Genomic DNA, 18,583 nt, shown 5'->3' with positions numbered 1-18,583 from the left:
CTTGAGATGGATTAACATAAAAAACAATAATGCACATTACATGGGCTATTTTTTTTAGTTACCCCCATTTTTTTTACATTGGCAGCTGTATGAAGACTTGAGATTTATTCTTTGTTCAAAGCTACCCTCAACTGCACATATAGGATCATGCTTTGAAAGGGTATTTAGGCACGCACAGTTTTGGGGAGGCTAAGCCCCATAGAGTTCAGTGCCAGGGAGGCACTTAACCTGTTGACTTGTTTTTCAAAGTCTCCCAAGGTGCCTAGGTCATAGTTTTAATCTAAACACCTTTGTACATTTATCCTCTGGGGCCCGCTCCGTATTTCACACCTATTACACTCCAGATTTGTAGGTCAGAAGACTTCTCTGAGTGATAAAATCTGATAATCACATTGCAAAAAATAATCAACTTTAAAGTGTCTTTTTTTTAATAACTTAGTCTCTTTGGGTAACTGCTAACAGGAGTATTTTTGTGGGGAGACAAAAGCATATTTTTCTGAACTGCCAGACACCAGAGAACCTTTGTGTGCTTGACTTAACCTGCAGGGCAGAGCGGAGCAGGCGGCGGAGCAGCGGTGCTGTCAAAGGGCAGCAAACATGAGCCAGGACCCCCTGCTCCCGTGCTGGCTGCTTGAGGAGGAAAAACAGGCTCAGGTAAAAAGAACCACCTCCCCACGGCGCGGGGTTTGGGCTCGGCTTCTGGTGGCGGTGCCCAGTGGGCACAAGACGTGTCCGCTCACAAGGATCCCACGAAGGGTAGTGCAGGACCCGCAGCTGGTGTCTGTGGCAGCGCGGGGACAGCACAGGGACAACATGGGGACAACACGGGGACAACACGGGGACAACACGGGGCCAGGGCCGCCCGGAGCCTCCGCGGCTGCTGCTCGTCTCCCCTGCCCGGCTGTCGCGGTTCCCCTTGCGGGCAGAGGGGCAGAGGCAGCAGGAGGGGGATGACTCAGTGCAGGCGTCACCCGCGGGCGGGTGGCTCCATCTGCTCCTCCTTTGGGGCCCTCACGAGGAGCTGGGGCTCGTGAGTGGCTCTGGGGCTGTAGGTAGCCGGTGACCTGCAAAGGCAGGGACGGGCCACGCCAGCAGCACGGCCGAGGAGGCGGCCTCCGTGCGAGGCCGGCACGGCGCTCCTGGGCCCTGCCCGTGTCCCAGGGCTCCCCGAGCGCTCTCCCTTGCCCGTGCTGCTGCCCGTGGCTCCGCTGATGGGCAGTGCCCGGTGTGGCCGCGGCCCCGGTGCTTGTCGGGGTCCCTGGTGCTCACACACCTCGCGGGCCCCTCCTGCAGCTCTGCCGAGCGCCCGCGGGTCCCACGCTGCCTGCTGGGCACCGCTCAGGGGCTTGTCGGGTGCTGGGAAAAGCTCCTACCCCTTGAAAGGGCCACCTGGGCACACACCCTGGGCTGCAGCACACCCGGCTCTGCCAGGAATAGCCGCTATTTACCCGTGCCGCAGGGATACGCACCAGATGAAGGACACGCACGGCCTGCAAACACCAAAGCTCTTGCACAGGTAAAAGCAGTTGCACAATCACTTAAAACACAAACGGTCTCTGTGTGATCAGAAAGACTTGTTAAAGGAAACTCCAGCACTAATTTCTTTTCCTTCCCAGTTTTCGGCTGTGCTTTTTATTTTCTGCAGCTGGTATCCCAACACAATCAATGGCAGATAAAGGTGACTTAATGTTTGCATGTTTCAGAAAGCTGTAACTTTATCTGTAGGAATTAATTCCCAACTGGCTATACATGCATTCTCATTTATCTCCTGACCACGCAAACATGTTGTTCAGATTTGTCCACTTGGGAAAAGGAGGTGCAGTGCTGACACTGTGGTGTATTTGTGGGGTTAGTCTTAACATCTCCAGTCAGGATACAGTCAGTTTTCCAGAGCCTGAAGTTCTCTTTTGTAGGAGAACCTACAGCTCTGTAAGACTCCTGCAGGCATTTCAGCAAAAACGTCTATTCGGTATCAGCTGCCAAAAGGTTTCCTTATCCTGGAGCATGAAACTAAAGTAGTACAAGGCAGTATCTCTTAAGTCTGCTGAACACATATATAAGGCTGGGCTGTAGTGCCCACTTTAATAACAGCTTACTAGGAAAAATAAAGGAGCATGACTTTTTGTATTCAGCATATTTTGGTAATGAATTCCATGTACTGTTTTTCTCCTCAGCCTTAGGAAAGACTGATGAATGTGTCACGATCTTAAAAGACAAGAATCAGACTACTGTAACTTTAAAAAAACCAAACATGTTGGATTTTATTATTTTTAGACCATTAAAAAAAGACCAAAATGGTTTTAAAAAACATTACCCACTATTCAGTAAAAACATACCAGTTAATTGAAGCATATGCATCATGTATTCTTTTATAGTTGGAGTCACGAAACGGCTTGTATCTGCTTTTGTAATCAGAGCATTTTTTTTCTTCAGATAGGGCTTGTGTTTATACAGGGCACAGCGTGGCCTTTTCAGTACTTCTGTAGTATTGTCAGAAGGTTTGAAAGCTTATGGCAAGCAAAACCACTATTTTTTTCTTTACTGTTTGTACTGACTTCATCAGTGTGAGCTCAAGAGATAAAAGAACATGTTAAACTCTCTCTTTTGTATTTTGCTGCGGCTTTGGCTGAGGTCATACAATCGGATTGCAATAGCAAATAAAAGAGTTAAACGGTGAAGAAAAGCTGTGACTGTTGAAAAGACCTAGGGAAAAAAAAAACCCTAAGTCCTAATGTAGTCAGGTTATTTCAAGGACTGGGACGTTGCATGCAGGGTATGAGCAAACTTCCTTAGCTCTAACACAGCTACTGTGTGAAAGAGAAAGCAGGAACAAAAGCAAGTCCTTGAGCTGTATGGAGGAGCGCTGCTCACACACCAACTTTCTTTAACAGGGCAGCTGCAGGAGACATCCCAGCTGGGAAGAACTGAACCAGCAGCGATTACACACACACATGAGACTGCTGTGACTTGGTGTTGAATCGAGGAAAAGCCCTGGATTATACCCAGAGGAAAAGGGGTAACATGGCCTTGCTCAATACTAATGCCCACTTAAAGATGCATTAGTGAAGTTGTAACCTAACTAGAAAGCAGGAACTATGAGCAGAATGGTTTCCAGCTGTCCTGTGTCATCAGCCTCTGTAGGGACAAGTGTAACATTCCCTGACATGAGGCAGGGTGTTGGGCTGGGCACGGAGATGCAGGGAGGCAGGAAAGCGGAGCGGGAGGAGAGGGACACGCGGGCAGCCCTGGTGCGCGCAGCTCACGTCAGTACGGAGGGGCAAAACGTGCCCCACGCAATAAGAAAACAGCCTCATTTCTAATGTAAAAACTAAACCAACACAAATGTTTTGAGGGGAAGATGTCCCAAACAACACCTCTCCCTACTGTAGGGCTGTGTTGAAGAATGAGATGTTTCCTGTCGTTTGTAAGAAATACTTTGCCCCTACAAACCCTTTTAAACTACTATGCTGATACCTGACACATTAATAAAAGCCAGTATCCTTTGGACATAAACGATACAGGCAAGGCAGATACAAAAGCCGTACAGCACATTTTGAACTCAAAACAGTACTTCATTAAAAAGAGACACATGAAACAAGTCAATATTTATTCTTTCTTCTCGCTGTCCTCAGCGATAGGGTCTGCAGGAGGCTCTTCAACAGTCGCACTGTTGCTCTCTGAGCCAGTGTTGCTATCGCTGGTCCCTTCCTCGGCAGTGCTATCGACCCCTTCTTGGCCACTCTCCTTATCATCTGGGGTAGAGGTTCCTTCTTCACCATTCTGCTGGTTTTCTGTGCTCTCTTCTGGATGAGGCTCTTCTGCAATAAGATATTTTGCCATGTTATTTACATGCCAACACATTTATTTAGATTTTCCAATGAGAATTTAGGAAGCAAAGATATCCATAATAATTCTGACTACTTCATAGCAATTATTTCTGCCATTTAGAGTGTGCTGAAGCAGGCACTGCTCTACAAGACCTCTCAGTGCCTGGGGTGTTTGCACTGTCCTGCCATGTTTCCTGAAAGTCAAACACAGCTGCTAAAGCTCAGTAGAGCCACGAGAAAGCAACGTGTCTCATTAAACCAGAAACACCAGACTCAGATTCCTTGGTACCCTCTCCCTTAGGCTCGTGCTGCTGTGACAGTGGGGCACTCCTAAATAGATTATTTTTTTCTAATGTCACTGTACTGAACAACTGTAAAGAAGTTTGTAAATCAGTTTAGAAGAGGGACATGGAAAGAAGGGCATCATCCTTGCTAGACATGGACAGCAGAACTCTTCATGAATATAATCCCAATATGCTCCAATCCAACTGATGGCTAAAAAATGAATTAGATGTAGAAAAGGTTCAGAAATCTTTTTTTTTTTCCCCGAGTACTACTAAGCATTACATACTGGTACTGTGATATCCTTTCCTCTCCCCTTTTATAAGGGAACAGTTTAATGAGAAGAAAGCAAACACCTGTGTTCACCAAAATGAAGTTAACTATTCTTAACATCCTGCTGAATAAGCCTTTCTTGCTATGGACAGCAAGAATGCAGGGCACTCCTCCTGCCTCGGGTGAGGTTCCACTGATAGAATGCTGATCCTCTGAAGCTGCTGAAGTTGCTCTTCAAGTGCAGTTACCTGTCTCCATGGGAGTGTTCTCCTCTTCTTTCTTCTCCTCCATCTTGTTAGCTGCCTGTTCCTCCTCAGCTGCCACATTATTTTGACTGCGCTCCGCTTGCTCAGCTGCTTCTTTTTCCCTTTCCTCCTGCCTCTTGCGAGCCTGTTCCTCAGCTTGAGCGATTTCAGCCGCAATTTTTTCCATATCCACTTCCACCTTCAAACTGCATAGCTAGCAATAAAAACAAAGCAAAATGACTATCCTAGTTACACTGAAAAACAACACATGAAAACCCGATTGTACATTCAGTCTTTGTACATGGAGCAGAATTCTTTGGATTTGACAAGGTTAATACAAGGAGCTCGGTAACTCAAGGATATGATCAGTCTAAGCCTTGATTTTGCATGAGACAAGGACAGAGCAGTACGTTCTCCACGATGGCTTCAGGCCACTTTCCTTGTATTGCTCTGGACTGAATTCAGGGAAGGCCGAAGGCTCTTACACTGGATTGTCTCCAAATACCCACTGAAGGTCACCCCACTGAAGGTCACTGGTGGGGCATGACACAATCAGGGTGTTGATGCACACACTTCACGCGGTCTAGGACACTGCCTTTCATCCAGCTGTGAATATTCTACAAGAACTAAGCACAAGTGGGACAGAGTACTTCTAAATATGGGTAACTATACGTTCCTAAGAGCACGTAGAGAAAAGTGAAAGAGTTGTACCCTTTTTAGCTCGTTATTAAAGGATTCTGTGCTTTCCAAGAACTTCCTCTTCTTCTCTTGGTGACGCTCTTCAATTTGCAGAAGCTCAGCTTCCAGTTTACGCTGGAAATGCAATTAAGAAGCAGCTTAGCACGAGGTCTGCCTGAGTACTGGGAGAGTTCACTGCTGCATATAAAAATGTTTAAGCCCAGGACTTTAAAATGGACCTATGTAATACGTTAAACATCCTTATGCCAGAAGGTTTTCTTTGAACTAATACCTAATCACTAAGTTGTTCATGTAAAATTTAACAAAGTCTGAATAATAAATGTGTTTATGCAGCAACTCACGACGGCTGGGTATTACAAATGAAAAGCTGGAGGTACCTCACGTGTACAAACTCTGTGTTGTCTTTTATACTATATATCCCATCGATATATGGGCACAACACTTCAAACACATTCTCTTAACATGAAAAGACTAATTAACATTAAAAACCTAATTCTCGGGGATAACAAAAAGCACAGAGGGCAAAATCTCCCATCTTGCCACTCCCAAGAAAGCCCAGAGCGTGCAGAACTGCCACTGCCACGCAACAAGAACAGTCATGTAGATGATCAGATGACATGAGACTTGGAGTACAGCCTAACACCATTATGTTCAGCTGCTTTTGTATCATTTATCTTTACCTGATGAACCATTAAAGATTGAACCTGACGTTTAAGAACTTGCATTCTAGCTGTAGTGACAACAGAGCGCACATCGGGCACCACGCTTTCACTCAGGATCTCGCTGATGAGACGATGGTTTCTTTGAAAACGAGCTGTAGCTGTGTGCTTCATAGAAAAGCCATCATCATAGTCTGAAACAGAAGGTTTAAATGCATCTACTTTAATTCCACAAAATGAACAGCTAAAGCCTAAGAGCCATTCCTGTGTAAATAAGCTTTGTACACCAGATCAAAAAGGCTTTTTTTAAACTGGAGGGAAATGAAAGCCTAAGGTAGTATGACATATGCTTAATCATCACAGGTAATTTATAATACTGTAAGAAGATCATCCTAATTATTTCGTTAGAAAAAGAAATTGTTCTTGGTACTTTTTTCCCCCTCTAAAGAACAGTTGCTGAAGTAAAGAATATACTTTGGGAGAAAAGCAGACGTACATAGATGAACACAGGTCAAGTGCAGGTCTCCTTATAAGCTAAATTGCAGACAAAAAAATGAAAGAAATCTTAAATTATATAACCAGATTAACATTGTCCTATTATATTATGCATATTACTAGGAACTCATTTTGGAAGTAAAATTCAGTTTCAAGCAGAATAAAATAACATTCAAAACTATAAAATTTGTTTTCCCATATCCAGCAGCATTCAAAAGCCTCTGCCCTATAGAAGAGATGGAAGTCTTCCCATGCTGCGACCTGCTGTTTGTCCAAGGGAGCAGGTAAGAGTTTTAACGTACCAGATCAGACACAGGCTACAGTTTTGGTACCAAGAACTTGCCTACAAAACAGACTCAAGAAAATCACCTCAGACTAAGAAGCATGAATTAAAACCAGAGTGATTCATTAGCATTAAGTATTGGTGAGGACACGTTAAGATGACACTCCCCTGAGTATAATTCACATTTCACTAATTAAATCAGTTAGTTAAAAGGTATGAACTGCCTCCCAAAATGTTGACATATAGAAAAGTCCAAAAGTTGAGTTTATTTTACATGAAGTTTTCCTAATGGAGATTATTCTTCATCTCTTCATAAAATCTGAAGCAGAATCCTAATACCACGTGCCAAAAATATTACCACAAAAGGGCATTTTCATTAGTTACCTGGTATTTTTCAGTGTTATGGCCCATTTCCCATTGGGGTATCCAATTTTAAAAAGGAAAAGAGAACAGAGTGGGAAGACAGTAGATTTGCAAGAGGTAAATATTAAGCAAATTACTGTCCTTAACAGTGTTCTATTACTGTCTTCTCAAAGTCTTCTTTTACACTAAGTTTCTTGATCCTAGTGACATGCACACTAGGACAAAACCAACATTTGTGTCACAGAAAACAATTTGCTGTTTCATCCCAGGTATGAACAGATGCAACTCAGCAGTTAGTAGCTTTTTCTGCTTGGGTTAGTTTGACCAAGTAAAGCAGAATGGGTTTGAAAGTCCCAAAATAACAGCTCATGGAAGCACCAAACACATGTGCAGAAATTTTGCAGTTGCCTCACACTGGGAAAAGTGCTGCTTGTCACTTATCTCAAGGGTATGTTTTTATCAAAAGAAGGGGGTTTTGGGAAGGGTGTAACTGCCCGAGTACATTTTTTACCCTCAGGTTTCAATGAGTGTTTATTTGGTCAGCCATTTAGTATAAATTTAAAAGCAGAAGTTAACTTTAATAGTCTAATTTCTAGCAAAGGGTGGAGTGTATTTCCTTTAAGTCAAATAAACTTCAGGATTTTTCTCATCATCTTGTCAACAGCAAGAATAACCTTTTCTTTTCTAAAAAATCTTGAATGACAGAAGTTGCTGAACGTGTTTAATGTCAGATCCTTTTGATCCTATTAGGATTCTGCCTGAGTGTCAATCATGTGCATGTGCTAATAAAGCACAAAATTCCACTCTAGCTGGATTAAAGCAGGCATCTAGGCACTCTGCAGTTTGCATATTAAAACCACTATGTGGATTTAAATAGCCTGGTTTCTTTTGAGCTATAAGAGGTATTTCACACACAGTTGAGGCTAGAGGAAGTTCTTGCCCTCTTAATTTTTGGGCACATGACAAAGTCAGCTGGTAGCTGCACAAGGTAAAAGGAGATCACAAAAATAGTTTAAGAAGTACTAAAATAGAAAGCGAGGCAAGTTAAGCACCGAGGAGGTTATACGCTCATCATTTCCTGTGTTTGGCATCTGCTTCTTTATGCCGTAGGTCCTACGATGAGCCTGTCTCACTGGATGTGCAAACAAATTCCTGCTTACCGTCCGGATCCTCTGCGGGCTGGATGCTCATGTAGGGTTCACCCTTCTCCATGCGCGACTGCCGCTGGCGGCTCTCCTCCTCCAGCGCGGCCTCGGCGCGGCTCTTGGCGTTGATGTAGGCCAGGTATGCAGGGGAGTTATGGTAGGCCTTCATGGACTCATTGTACTCTATCTGAAACGTGACCAATATCGGTTGATGGCACCATTGGACAATTGCAGGCTTGACATAATTAGGTGCAACTCAATACAGACCAACTTATTTTGAAGCCTCTGGCTTATACAAAATTACTTTGCACAAATGGCTTCTTGCAGTTTTACATATTAGAATTGATTACATTGACATTCATGTTTTAAAAACACTAACTGAGTTTTTAGATATGCTTCAGTCATAATACCCGAGAAGTCTTATGATAACCTTGTTAAAAAATAAACACTGTAGAGCAAGGTACTTATGATGTGAAAAACTGCACTTGAAGGCAACTCATTTTTCTTATTTAATCATTCTCAATACTTCTTTGGAGTTCTAGCTAGATCTTGGATTATGAGTTCTCTTTCCCTTAATCCAATATATGAAATGAACCAGTTTTCAAAGTAATTGATATTTTTGTGTTTCGATCCATCCCTGCACTGGGATGATACAGAATGCTGCAGCCAGACTACTGTTTGTGTAGCAGGACTGCATCACTATTTTCACCTTCTTTGAAATATTTTATCTTTCAAATGTTTTCATTAATCTTGCTTTAAAATTTTCCTAGTTTAGATTTTGTATTGTGATTTGAGGTGTTTCCAATGAAAAGCAAGATGTATTCTACGATATTGTTACAAGTACCTAAAAGTGTTTTCTTTATTTTTTCTTAATAACTTGAATCGTTCTACCTAAAGAATGCAGAAATATAATCAAGATGGCCCCTGCCCCAAGGAGCTTACAATCTAAGCATTGTTACCAAGTTAAAAAGAGTAAATCCTTGATTTTTTTTTTTTGTTTCAACTAAAAGAGCACCCGGTTTTGAAGCACTTTTCTATTGACTTGAATAAACAGCTCTAAGCTCCTGTGGTTTGATCAGGTTCTGCACAACCTCAGATGCCTACCAGGTTTAAGCACAACACAGCAAGTGGGTAAGTTACTCTCTGTGGCTTAGGAAAGCTGATGCAGTAACAGTCTTGCAAAAGTCCTCAACACTTACCAAGCTAGACAAGGTGTAGCTGTCATCTTTTGTCATGAAGATCAATAAAAACAAATCAAATGCAAGAAAACCCTAAAAAACGGTATCTTTTTCCTATCAAGGAAGGATATACTATGCCACAACATGAAGTTACACCAGATTATACCTTGGAAATGAATCTCTACGTGACTGGAATTCTTTTATGGACATGTTCATGACTCAAAAGTAGTAGTTGCAGAGCACCAGTTTTGAAAGAGGATTTGGTGTTGAGACAATCTTTTCAACACTGATGTTGTACAATCAAATCCATTCATTAAACAGTTTAAATTGACACAATTATAAATAACTTCATTTTGAATTAGGTCTAAAAACTGACCAGTCACAGTTGATGTACAGTTATTTAAAAAAATAAAAAATAAAAAGTTTAAAAGACGTGTCAGGACATATTTCCATTTAAGTTACATAAGGGGGTCTCGTGAATGCCTCATATATATCACTGCATGGGCAAGATGAATTTTTCTTCTCAGACCAGTTCCTAGAAGAATCAGCTGTAATAAACATCCCAGATTTCTTCCATTTACCTTTTCAGCTTCATATTCATTCAAATACTCTTGCTTCTCTTCATCAGTGAGATCTCGCCACATTCCTCCAATAATCTTGCCAATTTCCCATAACTTCAAATCAGGATTGGACGCCTTCACTTGGTCCCAGACCTTAACAGAAACAGCTGGAGCTTTACTAATGATATCTAAATACTTCCAAATTAAACATTTTATATTGTCATCTCAGTGTTCTTTCTGGAACCACCATGAAAAAACAGGATTAAGTTAGGAGTGAGTTTGGCTAAACTATCTCGATTATTTTCTGGGGCAGGAGGTCAGTAGGAGGCCATCTACTGAAACGGGCAACTGCTGAAATGGCTTTGGTTTCATGAGAATAGTGCCTTTAACCCTCTCAATTCTCTTCTCAAATGCACATCGCTGCATCTCTGGGAAAAAAAATGCTACTGAGTAAACACATCCAGCAGTAGGTTATGATAAAGAGCACTGAGCTTTTCAGATCTGAATGTAACATTTCAAAATATTTTTCAGTCTTGCTGATCAATTTGAGTTCCAACAAGTTCTGACTCCACCAAAAATGTTTCTAACTTTATAGGGAAAAAAACAAAAGGAGCGAGCTGCTAGTGTTATTTCTTGCTGTGAGAGATTAGAACGCCACTTGCCTTTTTTGTTGTTGATTTTTGGCCTAAGACAGACACGCTGGTAAAGATACTTTACCAGGAGTGGAAGAATTTCCTTCTGGCTCACCTGCTGCAGACAGGCTCAAATGCCCTCCCCAAGCCCAATCAGATTTCGGACTCCCCACGAGTCTCTGTCTCCTACTTTCTGTCAAACGGTTCACAGAATAGCGAAGCAAACGTTGCCACAGGCTAGGTTGGTGAAGGAGAACATGCAAAGTCCACTCATTGCTACTCTTCAGTCCAGCTACAGCACTGTACCAAGCCCAGTTTACCACAAGGAATACTTTCTGTTTATAAAAAGTTCTGTCATAAGTCACAGGAACTTCTGAATGTGGCAGGGTGGATCCTTGTCAGCAGAGACAGTGGTAGTAAATTATCATTTTAGAGAATTTTTTTCCCCCCAGGCAACTGGCAACTGCATGAACAGATTACTGCTGCCATTATTCTGAAGGGCAATGCATCTGTACTTTAAAATTCCCTTAAAAGAATGTGCAGGCTGTTAGAAGTAAAAGTTTAGAAGCTGAAACTAAGATAACAGCAATTAATTGTTAGCACATACAAACGCTAACTTTTATTATTACTTGCTTGGCACTGTATACCCACCTTCCGGCTGTACCTCATGTAGGGCATCAGAGGCTTATCTGGGGGCTTGGGGGGCTTTGGAATGGTAATACCAGAGGAAGCCTACAAAAGAACCGGATAAATCAATTTGTTAATGTGATCACTGCACAATTTCCATATGCACTAGTTCTGGAATACACTCATTCTTGTGTAGTTAAACAGGAAATAAACAAATAGCAAGCAAGATCACCCCCCGTAATTACCAGAACTGCAAACAGGTACCACAAGCAGTCCTCACAGTAGCATTTATCCAATCTAAATTTGTCCTTATATGTCTTAAGTTTACAGAGCAGTTACTAGACAGATGTCCAAAGGGGCTCCATATTTGTAAATCTGAAAGGCACAATTTCGAAATTTATGTGGAAATGCCAATCCCTGCATGTTGTTTTCCTCACTTCTGATGAGCAACTGTTATTGTACCTGTTTTGGCAAATTTAATGTGCCTGTTGGGGATGGGGAATGAAGATAAGGAAAAAGTTTTTAAGAGCATGAAATTATCTAGATGTTTTAGAAATGTTTGCTCAAACAAGCATATACACATTTGTTATAGAAATATATTTTGGATTTTTTTTAATACTTAATATAAAAAGAAAACCTTGCTATGCGATCTCTCAATATGGGTGTTGTTTGTATCCAAGCTGCACTGCAAGGGTCCCAGTTAGGCTGAATATCCCTGTGTGCTCTTATTTTCCTTTAGGTTCGTACCTGAAGAACACTGAGCAGTCAGCACTGCTGACGAGAGTGGCTGCATCCACCCGTCCCTGTCCCCTCGAGCTACAGAGCACCTTAGAGAACAGCTTCATAAGGCAGGGTGAGTAGCACAGTGACGTTACAGTCCAACTGCAGGGTCTGAAAACCTCCATTCTTCAAGCGCTTACACATGTGAGGAGTTTCACTCTATTAAGTGGGACCATTTTTGTGAAAATATAAAGCAGTTTCAAACTTTCCAACACTATGGCCATAGGTTAAACAAATACTTGGATCTGGCCAAAGAAGCTAGTGTTCAGTATTCGGCTTCCAATTTTCTCCTCTTGGTAACTTTGTTTTACTGAATTTATGAAGCTCTATGAAACAATGCATACAGAATTGCATATAGATATAAATAATGTACATGAGGTATATGCATTACCAAAATGTATACATATATACACGCACAGATGGATTTGGAAAACATTAACGGAAATTGTTCAATGCTTTTAAATTAATAGGAATTTAAAGACACCATACATATAGTGGTATATGCATGGCAGAGAAGGCTGCATATGCTTATGACATACAGAAACAATGAAAGTTCTAGACAATACCTAATTTATTCTCTATCAAAAGAGAAGTATTGATGTTCCATTTGGTACAGGACAAGTCTTTCCTGTAAACGTTTTAACGAACCAGATGAACTTCTGTGACAGTTTATAAAAGAGTCATAAGGATGAAGAGCGCATCAAAAATGCCATCCATTCCTTATTAGTTTTCTTTATACCATGTTCCAAATTGAGGTGTTTTCAGATAGAAAGTTTTACATGAAAAAAAAAACCTTAAAAATATAAGAGTTATAGGAATATTTTCTTTTTAGTTGTGTTTTAAAAGTTTCAGGGATTTACTCTAATTCTATTGTGTTAGTGATTAAAAAGTTACCCTTTCCACAGCATGTTTTTCTTTCCTGACTACCCCTAATGCTCAGAACTTTTATCTGTATTTGAAAGAAGCTGCTACCTCTCTCACATCACTTGAGTCCATCTCACTATTAATTCCCTGAAAAATGGATTTAACATCCATTTGCCTCATACCCACAGAGTACAGAATAAAAACTTGCATCTCTTGCATGACTCAGTAATATGATGCAATAACTAGAAATGTTCACCAGTTGGGAAAATATCTTCTCCTGTTTGTGCTAAGAAGCCTCAATAAAGTTAGTAGCTCCCTCCCTTCAAGAATAGTTTGTACTCATACACTGCAGACCTTTTCCCTAAGCATTCGGTGGCCACTGAAGACCACAGAGTCTTTCTTTTTAGGATTCCATATTGCACTTCCATGTCACACTTTTTTCTTACTGAGCAGAAGACTTTTCCTGTAAAAGGTTTCACAGGGAAAGGGAAAGGAGGGGAGGGGAAAAAAATCAGAAGTAATTTCTGTTGTTATAAAAAGTGGCAGCAGCCAAGATGCAGAAGAACCTAACTCTAAAGCCATTTCTGGTCAATTCCTGTTGTTTGCCGGATGATGTAATAGTTGATTCTCCTACCGTGACCCGGCTGTTGGTGCCCGGGTTCCCTCCCAGCCTGTAGTTGTTGTAGGCCAGATGGCTGTATGGATTGTATCCCACAAACCCTGGTGTGCTGGGCATTTGCTGATGGAAACAAATGAGACAAAAACACGAATGAGATATGAGCTCAAACGAGGAAAACACAGAAATGAAAATGAACTGCAATATGACATGCAAAAGCAATCAGAATTTAAACAAGCAAATGAGGTGTAGCAGTTGGTATCTTCTTAATATGTAAAAGTTACTCCAATACAAACCTATCAAGGAAACAGGGTTTTTAGCCAAGCATCACTACAAGTTTCTGTGCAAAGTTTGTGGTTTTATTAAGTGGGTAACTTGGAGAAACAAGTATTCCATAAATCCTTCACAGGGCTAATAAAATTCTTCAATATATAAGCTACCAAGCAGTTCACAAAGACTCTCATATCTGTACAATTAAACTTACAGAGTAACATAACAAGCAGCTAGGCAAAAATCCCCAATATTTACTATAACAATAAAAATCTCCACCTGTCCTTATTGCCATCCTCCTGCCTTTCCAACAAACGTTAATACTAGCAACAGGAAAGAATCTCTCAAACAAAGCATCATCTGGGCACCACTAGCAATATCAGAGGACTTTCTTGGTGATCTGCAGTATTTAAGTATTTTAGGGAACTATGAGATTAGAAAGCTGAGGAGATGATGATTCGAGGAGATATGAAGTAGACTGCTGAATGACAGAGTTGAACCGCTGCAATAAAATCCACAGGTTAGAAACTGCAAGCTAATCTTATCAGATCACTACTTCACTGAATCCAAGTTAGTAAACATATCTTCATTCACTCTTGAATTGGATCCGTTTGTTTTCACCTGCAGTACTGTAGAGATATCTTAATTCTTTCCAATCCCTTCTTTCCCATCATCTACATATAAATCTGGACTGTGATGGTTCTAACATTCCATTATATAAAGTTTCATGGTGTCCTCTAGTGCTTCTAGGAGTTTATTAGGCACTCTGGCCCTAATAGGAAACATACATCTCAAGAGTCTTTTAAAATCATTTGCTTACTGCATCTACTATAGATTATCCCCCTCCTCCCCACCAAAAAAAATCAAGGAGTATGTTCAGGAACACCAGAACCACCACTGTGACACCTACACAGATAAAACAGGGAGCAAGAATAGCCTATAAGCTAAACTACATGCACTTGCAAAGTTCTCAAGCATATGTGGACACACATGGTTTATTTATTGCTAAGCATACAAGCACAAAGTTATTCCTTAAGAGCCAGTCTTCAAGTGTATGTTTTATTGCCAAACTCTTTAACGCAGCCTGTGTGCCTGTGATTGTGGTATAGGCATTTGCTATTTAATAAGCTGTGGTTTTACTGTAGTTCACTATTACTACAACAACAGGTTTTGAGTAAACTCAATTACATCTGCAACAAAACTGGGCGACAACCAGTTGCAAGCTCTGTGGGCTTAATTCTATATTTCTGCCAGACAGGTGTGAATATTAGAGGGGAATTACTCATCATTACATTAGACAGTTGTTACCACAGATACAATACTGCAGTGAGTGAGGACTGTTCATATTTTGCTTAGGGCATTCACAGAAGCTGTAGACAAAGGCTGTAGACAAAGTCTGTCCACTTTTTGATCTGCATTAGCAGAGCACAGACCATCAAGCACTGTGCATGCAGTAATTTACAGAGTGTACAAAATTCTTATTAAACAGGCAATATGTGTCACGCTGAAGAGCTGAAATTTCGTGTACCCTTCTAAAGGCTTACTGACTCGAGTTAAAAATAAGCAAACAAGAAAACCCCACTCCATATCAACAGCCGTATCAATATACTCCATTAAATATCCACAGCCACACTAAGTCCCAAGGGAATCAATGTGCTCTATGTGTACGCCTGGTTCTTGATGGAGGAATCCAGTTGTAAGAGCAGAAACCATCACAGTTTTTCTAATATTCACAAAAAAAAATATAAAAATGTGTGAAAAAAAACTCTGAACAAACTAGGCCAAAAGCAGTAAAATATTTTATTTTCACGCATTTTACACAATATAGCATTTTCAAGCCCTTTTAAATGTAGTCTGGCACAATGAATGTGGAGGATCACATTTCATCTAGATCTCATCCTGAACTTTTCATCCCTCATACCCCGAGAACACTGCTGGATCAAACCCTTCAAAAATTCCCTTTGGTCAAGAATTTCACCAGCATCTTTTGCAGAGAAGATTAGTGCAATCTTCTCCTGTCAATGCAGTAATCCTCAAACACAAGGTAGTAAAGAAGAGCAAATGCTCTGTAATGGATGTCTTTGCTTTTAGGTGCTTTCCTGACCACATTGAACGTGATTCAAGACCACATTTTGTGTTTCTGCAAGTATCTTTCCAAAACATAGAGTAAAATAATTTTCATGCAGAATCCAAAATACCAGGGATTTCAAGAAGTTTGAATAAGCCTGTCACCATGTTTTGTAATTTTGCTCCAAAAATGTCCCTGTTCTTGCATTCTACTGCAAGTCAGTTAAGTAGATACAAAAAAACAAAGCAAGACACACAGTATTTGCCCATGCTTTGGTAAAAGTTGAGCATGAAGTTTTAGAATTAAGTGTGTATCAATCTGCTCATATATATTTACACTGTTTCACACTTTGCTTTAAAAAGTGTTAAGATGGATTTAAAGAAGGCATATCATGTTACCAATGAAACAATTAGTTATGTTGCCAGTGCAGGAAGCTGATGCACCTTCAGTTACTGCTGTGGGAGGTTATTAAAGGTTGTATCACCAGATCTGCGTTAATGAGAAAAATCTCTATACTTACGGTTGCGGGAGCTGGGGTAGGAGGCGGGGCATAAGATGGCCTTTCTGTTGAAAGATAAACGCAAGCAAAAACATTTTTCTTGAAAATGCAAATGAACTTTTTAAGGCATCCAGACTGCCAAACAGTGCTCAAAGATTTAGAGAAAAAAAGAGAGAACCTGGACTCAAAGGTTTCCCATTATTTAGCCTTTTATTTAGACATAAAATTAAAGACTACAAAATGCATTTAAATGCATTTTAAAAGGAGGTAAGCAAAAGCATAGAGAAAACAAACCATTTAGGGTTAACTTTGATACTTGAATTTTCTATGAAAACATGGAGAGTTGACCATTTAAAGTAGTGTTTCCTATTTTACAGTACACTGAAACCTTTAGAGACAAACAGGAAAGAGGCCAAGTTCTCCTCACACCTGAGATGCCAGAAATCAGCAACAGCAAGAGGTGAGCCCAAGAGTTTGGTCAGAAATGACTACGCTTCCTATCATTCCTCTTTACACAAGGAATAATAAAGTTCTCACAGGTAGGTTCTGCTGAAGCAGATCTTTAGTTCAACAGATTAAAAGAAGAAAAATTTTAAAACTTACTTGACATTTTGATAGGCAAATTTTCAGCCACCTGACATTATATTTGTAATTCTGAAAAACAAGAGAATATCATGCTATTTAATACCTAGCTTTCCCAAATCTCTGAAACTTCAGTTATTACAATTAATAACTTTAAAAAAGCAAATTTTGGAATAAAGACAAAATAAGGTTTCTAAAGAACTAGAGGGTGATAGCTCCTTAAAAAGGTGTGTGCTTTCCAAGGAATCTGGCGTTAAATAGCTGTGATCCAGGACACGCCTTATCTTCACGTTTAGGAATAACCAGGACCTCAGGAATAATTTTATCCTGGGAATTGCAGGGTTTTTTATCACTACTTCACACTGCTCCAGGAACCCGGGCGTCCCACGCGCAGGGCCTCGTTCCCCGTTTCGGGGCTGTGAAAGGCAGCAGGAACCGCCGCACCGGCTGAACGACGGGGTAGGGCGGCCGCGGGGGCGGCACCTGCTCAGCGCAGCCCGCGGCCGCGCGCGGAGCTTCGGCCTTTTGTTCTTTTTTACCTGGTTTTCCGCCCCAAAACGCTCCGCGCGGCCTCCTCCCCGCGAGGGAAGCGCTGCCCGCGCCCCGCGGCCGCCGCGATTCCCGGCCGGGACCGGGAAGGCCCGGGCCGGTTCCGCCACCTCCCAGCCGCCCCCACAGGCCGGGCTGCCCCGTCCCGCGGCGGCGCTGGCGGCTCCCCGGGCCCGGCCCTGCCGCCCTCCCGACTCACCGGCGCCGGGCCCGGCCGCGCTCCCTTTGTTCCCCGCAGCGCTGGGCAGCAGCGCGGGCCGCGCCTGCGCCGCCGCACTTTCCACACGCAGCTTCCGCACCGCGGCAGCGGCCGCTCGGGTTCCGCCGAGGTTGCCCGCTTCCCCCGCAGGGTCCGCGCCGGGCGGGAACCGGCCCCGCGTCCCCGAGCCCCTCCGGGAGCGAAGGAGGCCACGGCGCGCTGTGGCGAATCTGCGGCACGCGGCGAGTAAAGGGCACTCCGGGAGCTGTGCGCAGGCGCAGCCCGCGCCCGCCGCGGGGGAAGGTGCGGGCGGGGAGCCGCCCGCCGGCCTTCGCGTTCCCCTCCGCACTTTCCATACCGGCACTCACCTGCTTCATGCCGGGGCTCGGCGGCCCTCGCTGACGTTGTCGTTAACGGGCCCGAGGCGGCCGGTGGCGGGGAGTGAGCGGCCGGTTCTACCGCGTGGTCCCTATGTGGCGAATCTGCGGTCGCGAATGCCCAGGCAAAGCACGAGGAGGGCGCGACCGTTGGCGCTTCGCGCGCGTTTGGCGCCTTTCGCGGCGCCACGAGGAGCAGCCGCGGGATTTAATCCAAAGGTTGCGCTCCCTTGGGATGCTGTGAGGAAAACTGAGGCGTTTCGGTGTGAGGGAAGGCGTGGAGGAGATAGAGGAGGCCGCGGAGCCGCCTGCAGCACCGTGAAGGCTGGTCATACGGGCTGTGAGAAACAGTTACAAATCTGTGCAGATTTTGGACTAAACTGGGTGGAGAAGCTGTAGTACTTAGCAGCTGAGTTGTCAAAGATTGTAAGTTAAACAAGGCAGGGAGCTTTGGAATAATCTGGAACAGTTTATTGCAGAAATGTGAAAAAAGAGTCATGTATGGAGGTGA

The 18,583-nt window shown here is 42.6% G+C and overlaps 1 protein-coding gene across 4 annotated transcripts; it reads right to left on the bottom strand.

Annotated features, from left to right (window-relative positions):
* Nucleotides 1-3,590: 3,590 nt before the first annotated feature.
* SMARCE1 (SWI/SNF related BAF chromatin remodeling complex subunit E1) lies at nucleotides 3,591-17,785 on the bottom strand. Of its 4 annotated transcripts, XM_088529720.1 has the most exons (11): nucleotides 17,696-17,785; nucleotides 16,969-17,019; nucleotides 16,387-16,430; nucleotides 13,547-13,651; nucleotides 11,293-11,373; nucleotides 10,031-10,162; nucleotides 8,287-8,458; nucleotides 6,007-6,179; nucleotides 5,339-5,440; nucleotides 4,631-4,841; nucleotides 3,591-3,818 (listed from the first exon to the last, which is right to left on the bottom strand). In XM_088529720.1, the coding sequence occupies exons 2-11, from the start codon at nucleotides 16,973-16,975 to the stop codon at nucleotides 3,607-3,609; spliced, it is 1,239 nt and encodes a 412-aa protein (XP_088385846.1). In that variant the 5' UTR covers nucleotides 16,976-17,019; nucleotides 17,696-17,785; the 3' UTR covers nucleotides 3,591-3,606. The 4 variants fall into 4 exon arrangements, with proteins under 4 accessions (XP_088385846.1, XP_088385848.1, XP_088385847.1 ...); XM_088529722.1 differs by lacking the exon at nucleotides 10,031-10,162; XM_088529721.1 differs by lacking the exon at nucleotides 13,547-13,651 and having other exon boundaries at nucleotides 17,696-17,784.
* Nucleotides 17,786-18,583: the final 798 nt, after the last annotated feature.

The sequence above is a fragment of the Tinamus guttatus genome, unplaced genomic scaffold, assembly GCF_059628265.1.
Source record: "Tinamus guttatus ecotype Peru unplaced genomic scaffold, ASM5962826v1 Tinamus_guttatus_pri_ptg000339l, whole genome shotgun sequence".
Taxonomy (NCBI): domain Eukaryota; kingdom Metazoa; phylum Chordata; class Aves; order Tinamiformes; family Tinamidae; genus Tinamus; species Tinamus guttatus.
Note: the sequence above shows the minus strand (reverse complement) of the source record. Positions and strands in the feature narration are given on the sequence as shown.

What these genes read in the sequence shown, in the direction of transcription:
- SMARCE1 (XM_088529720.1), bottom strand. An exon ending in TTAATAACGAGCTAAAAAGG is followed by an intron (nt 4,842 to 5,338) that starts GTACAACTCTTT and finishes TTTTATTGCTAG; the next exon opens with CTATGCAGTTTGAAGGTGGA. An exon ending in GAACACTCCCATGGAGACAG is followed by an intron (nt 3,819 to 4,630) that starts GTAACTGCACTT and finishes ATCTTATTGCAG; the next exon opens with AAGAGCCTCATCCAGAAGAG.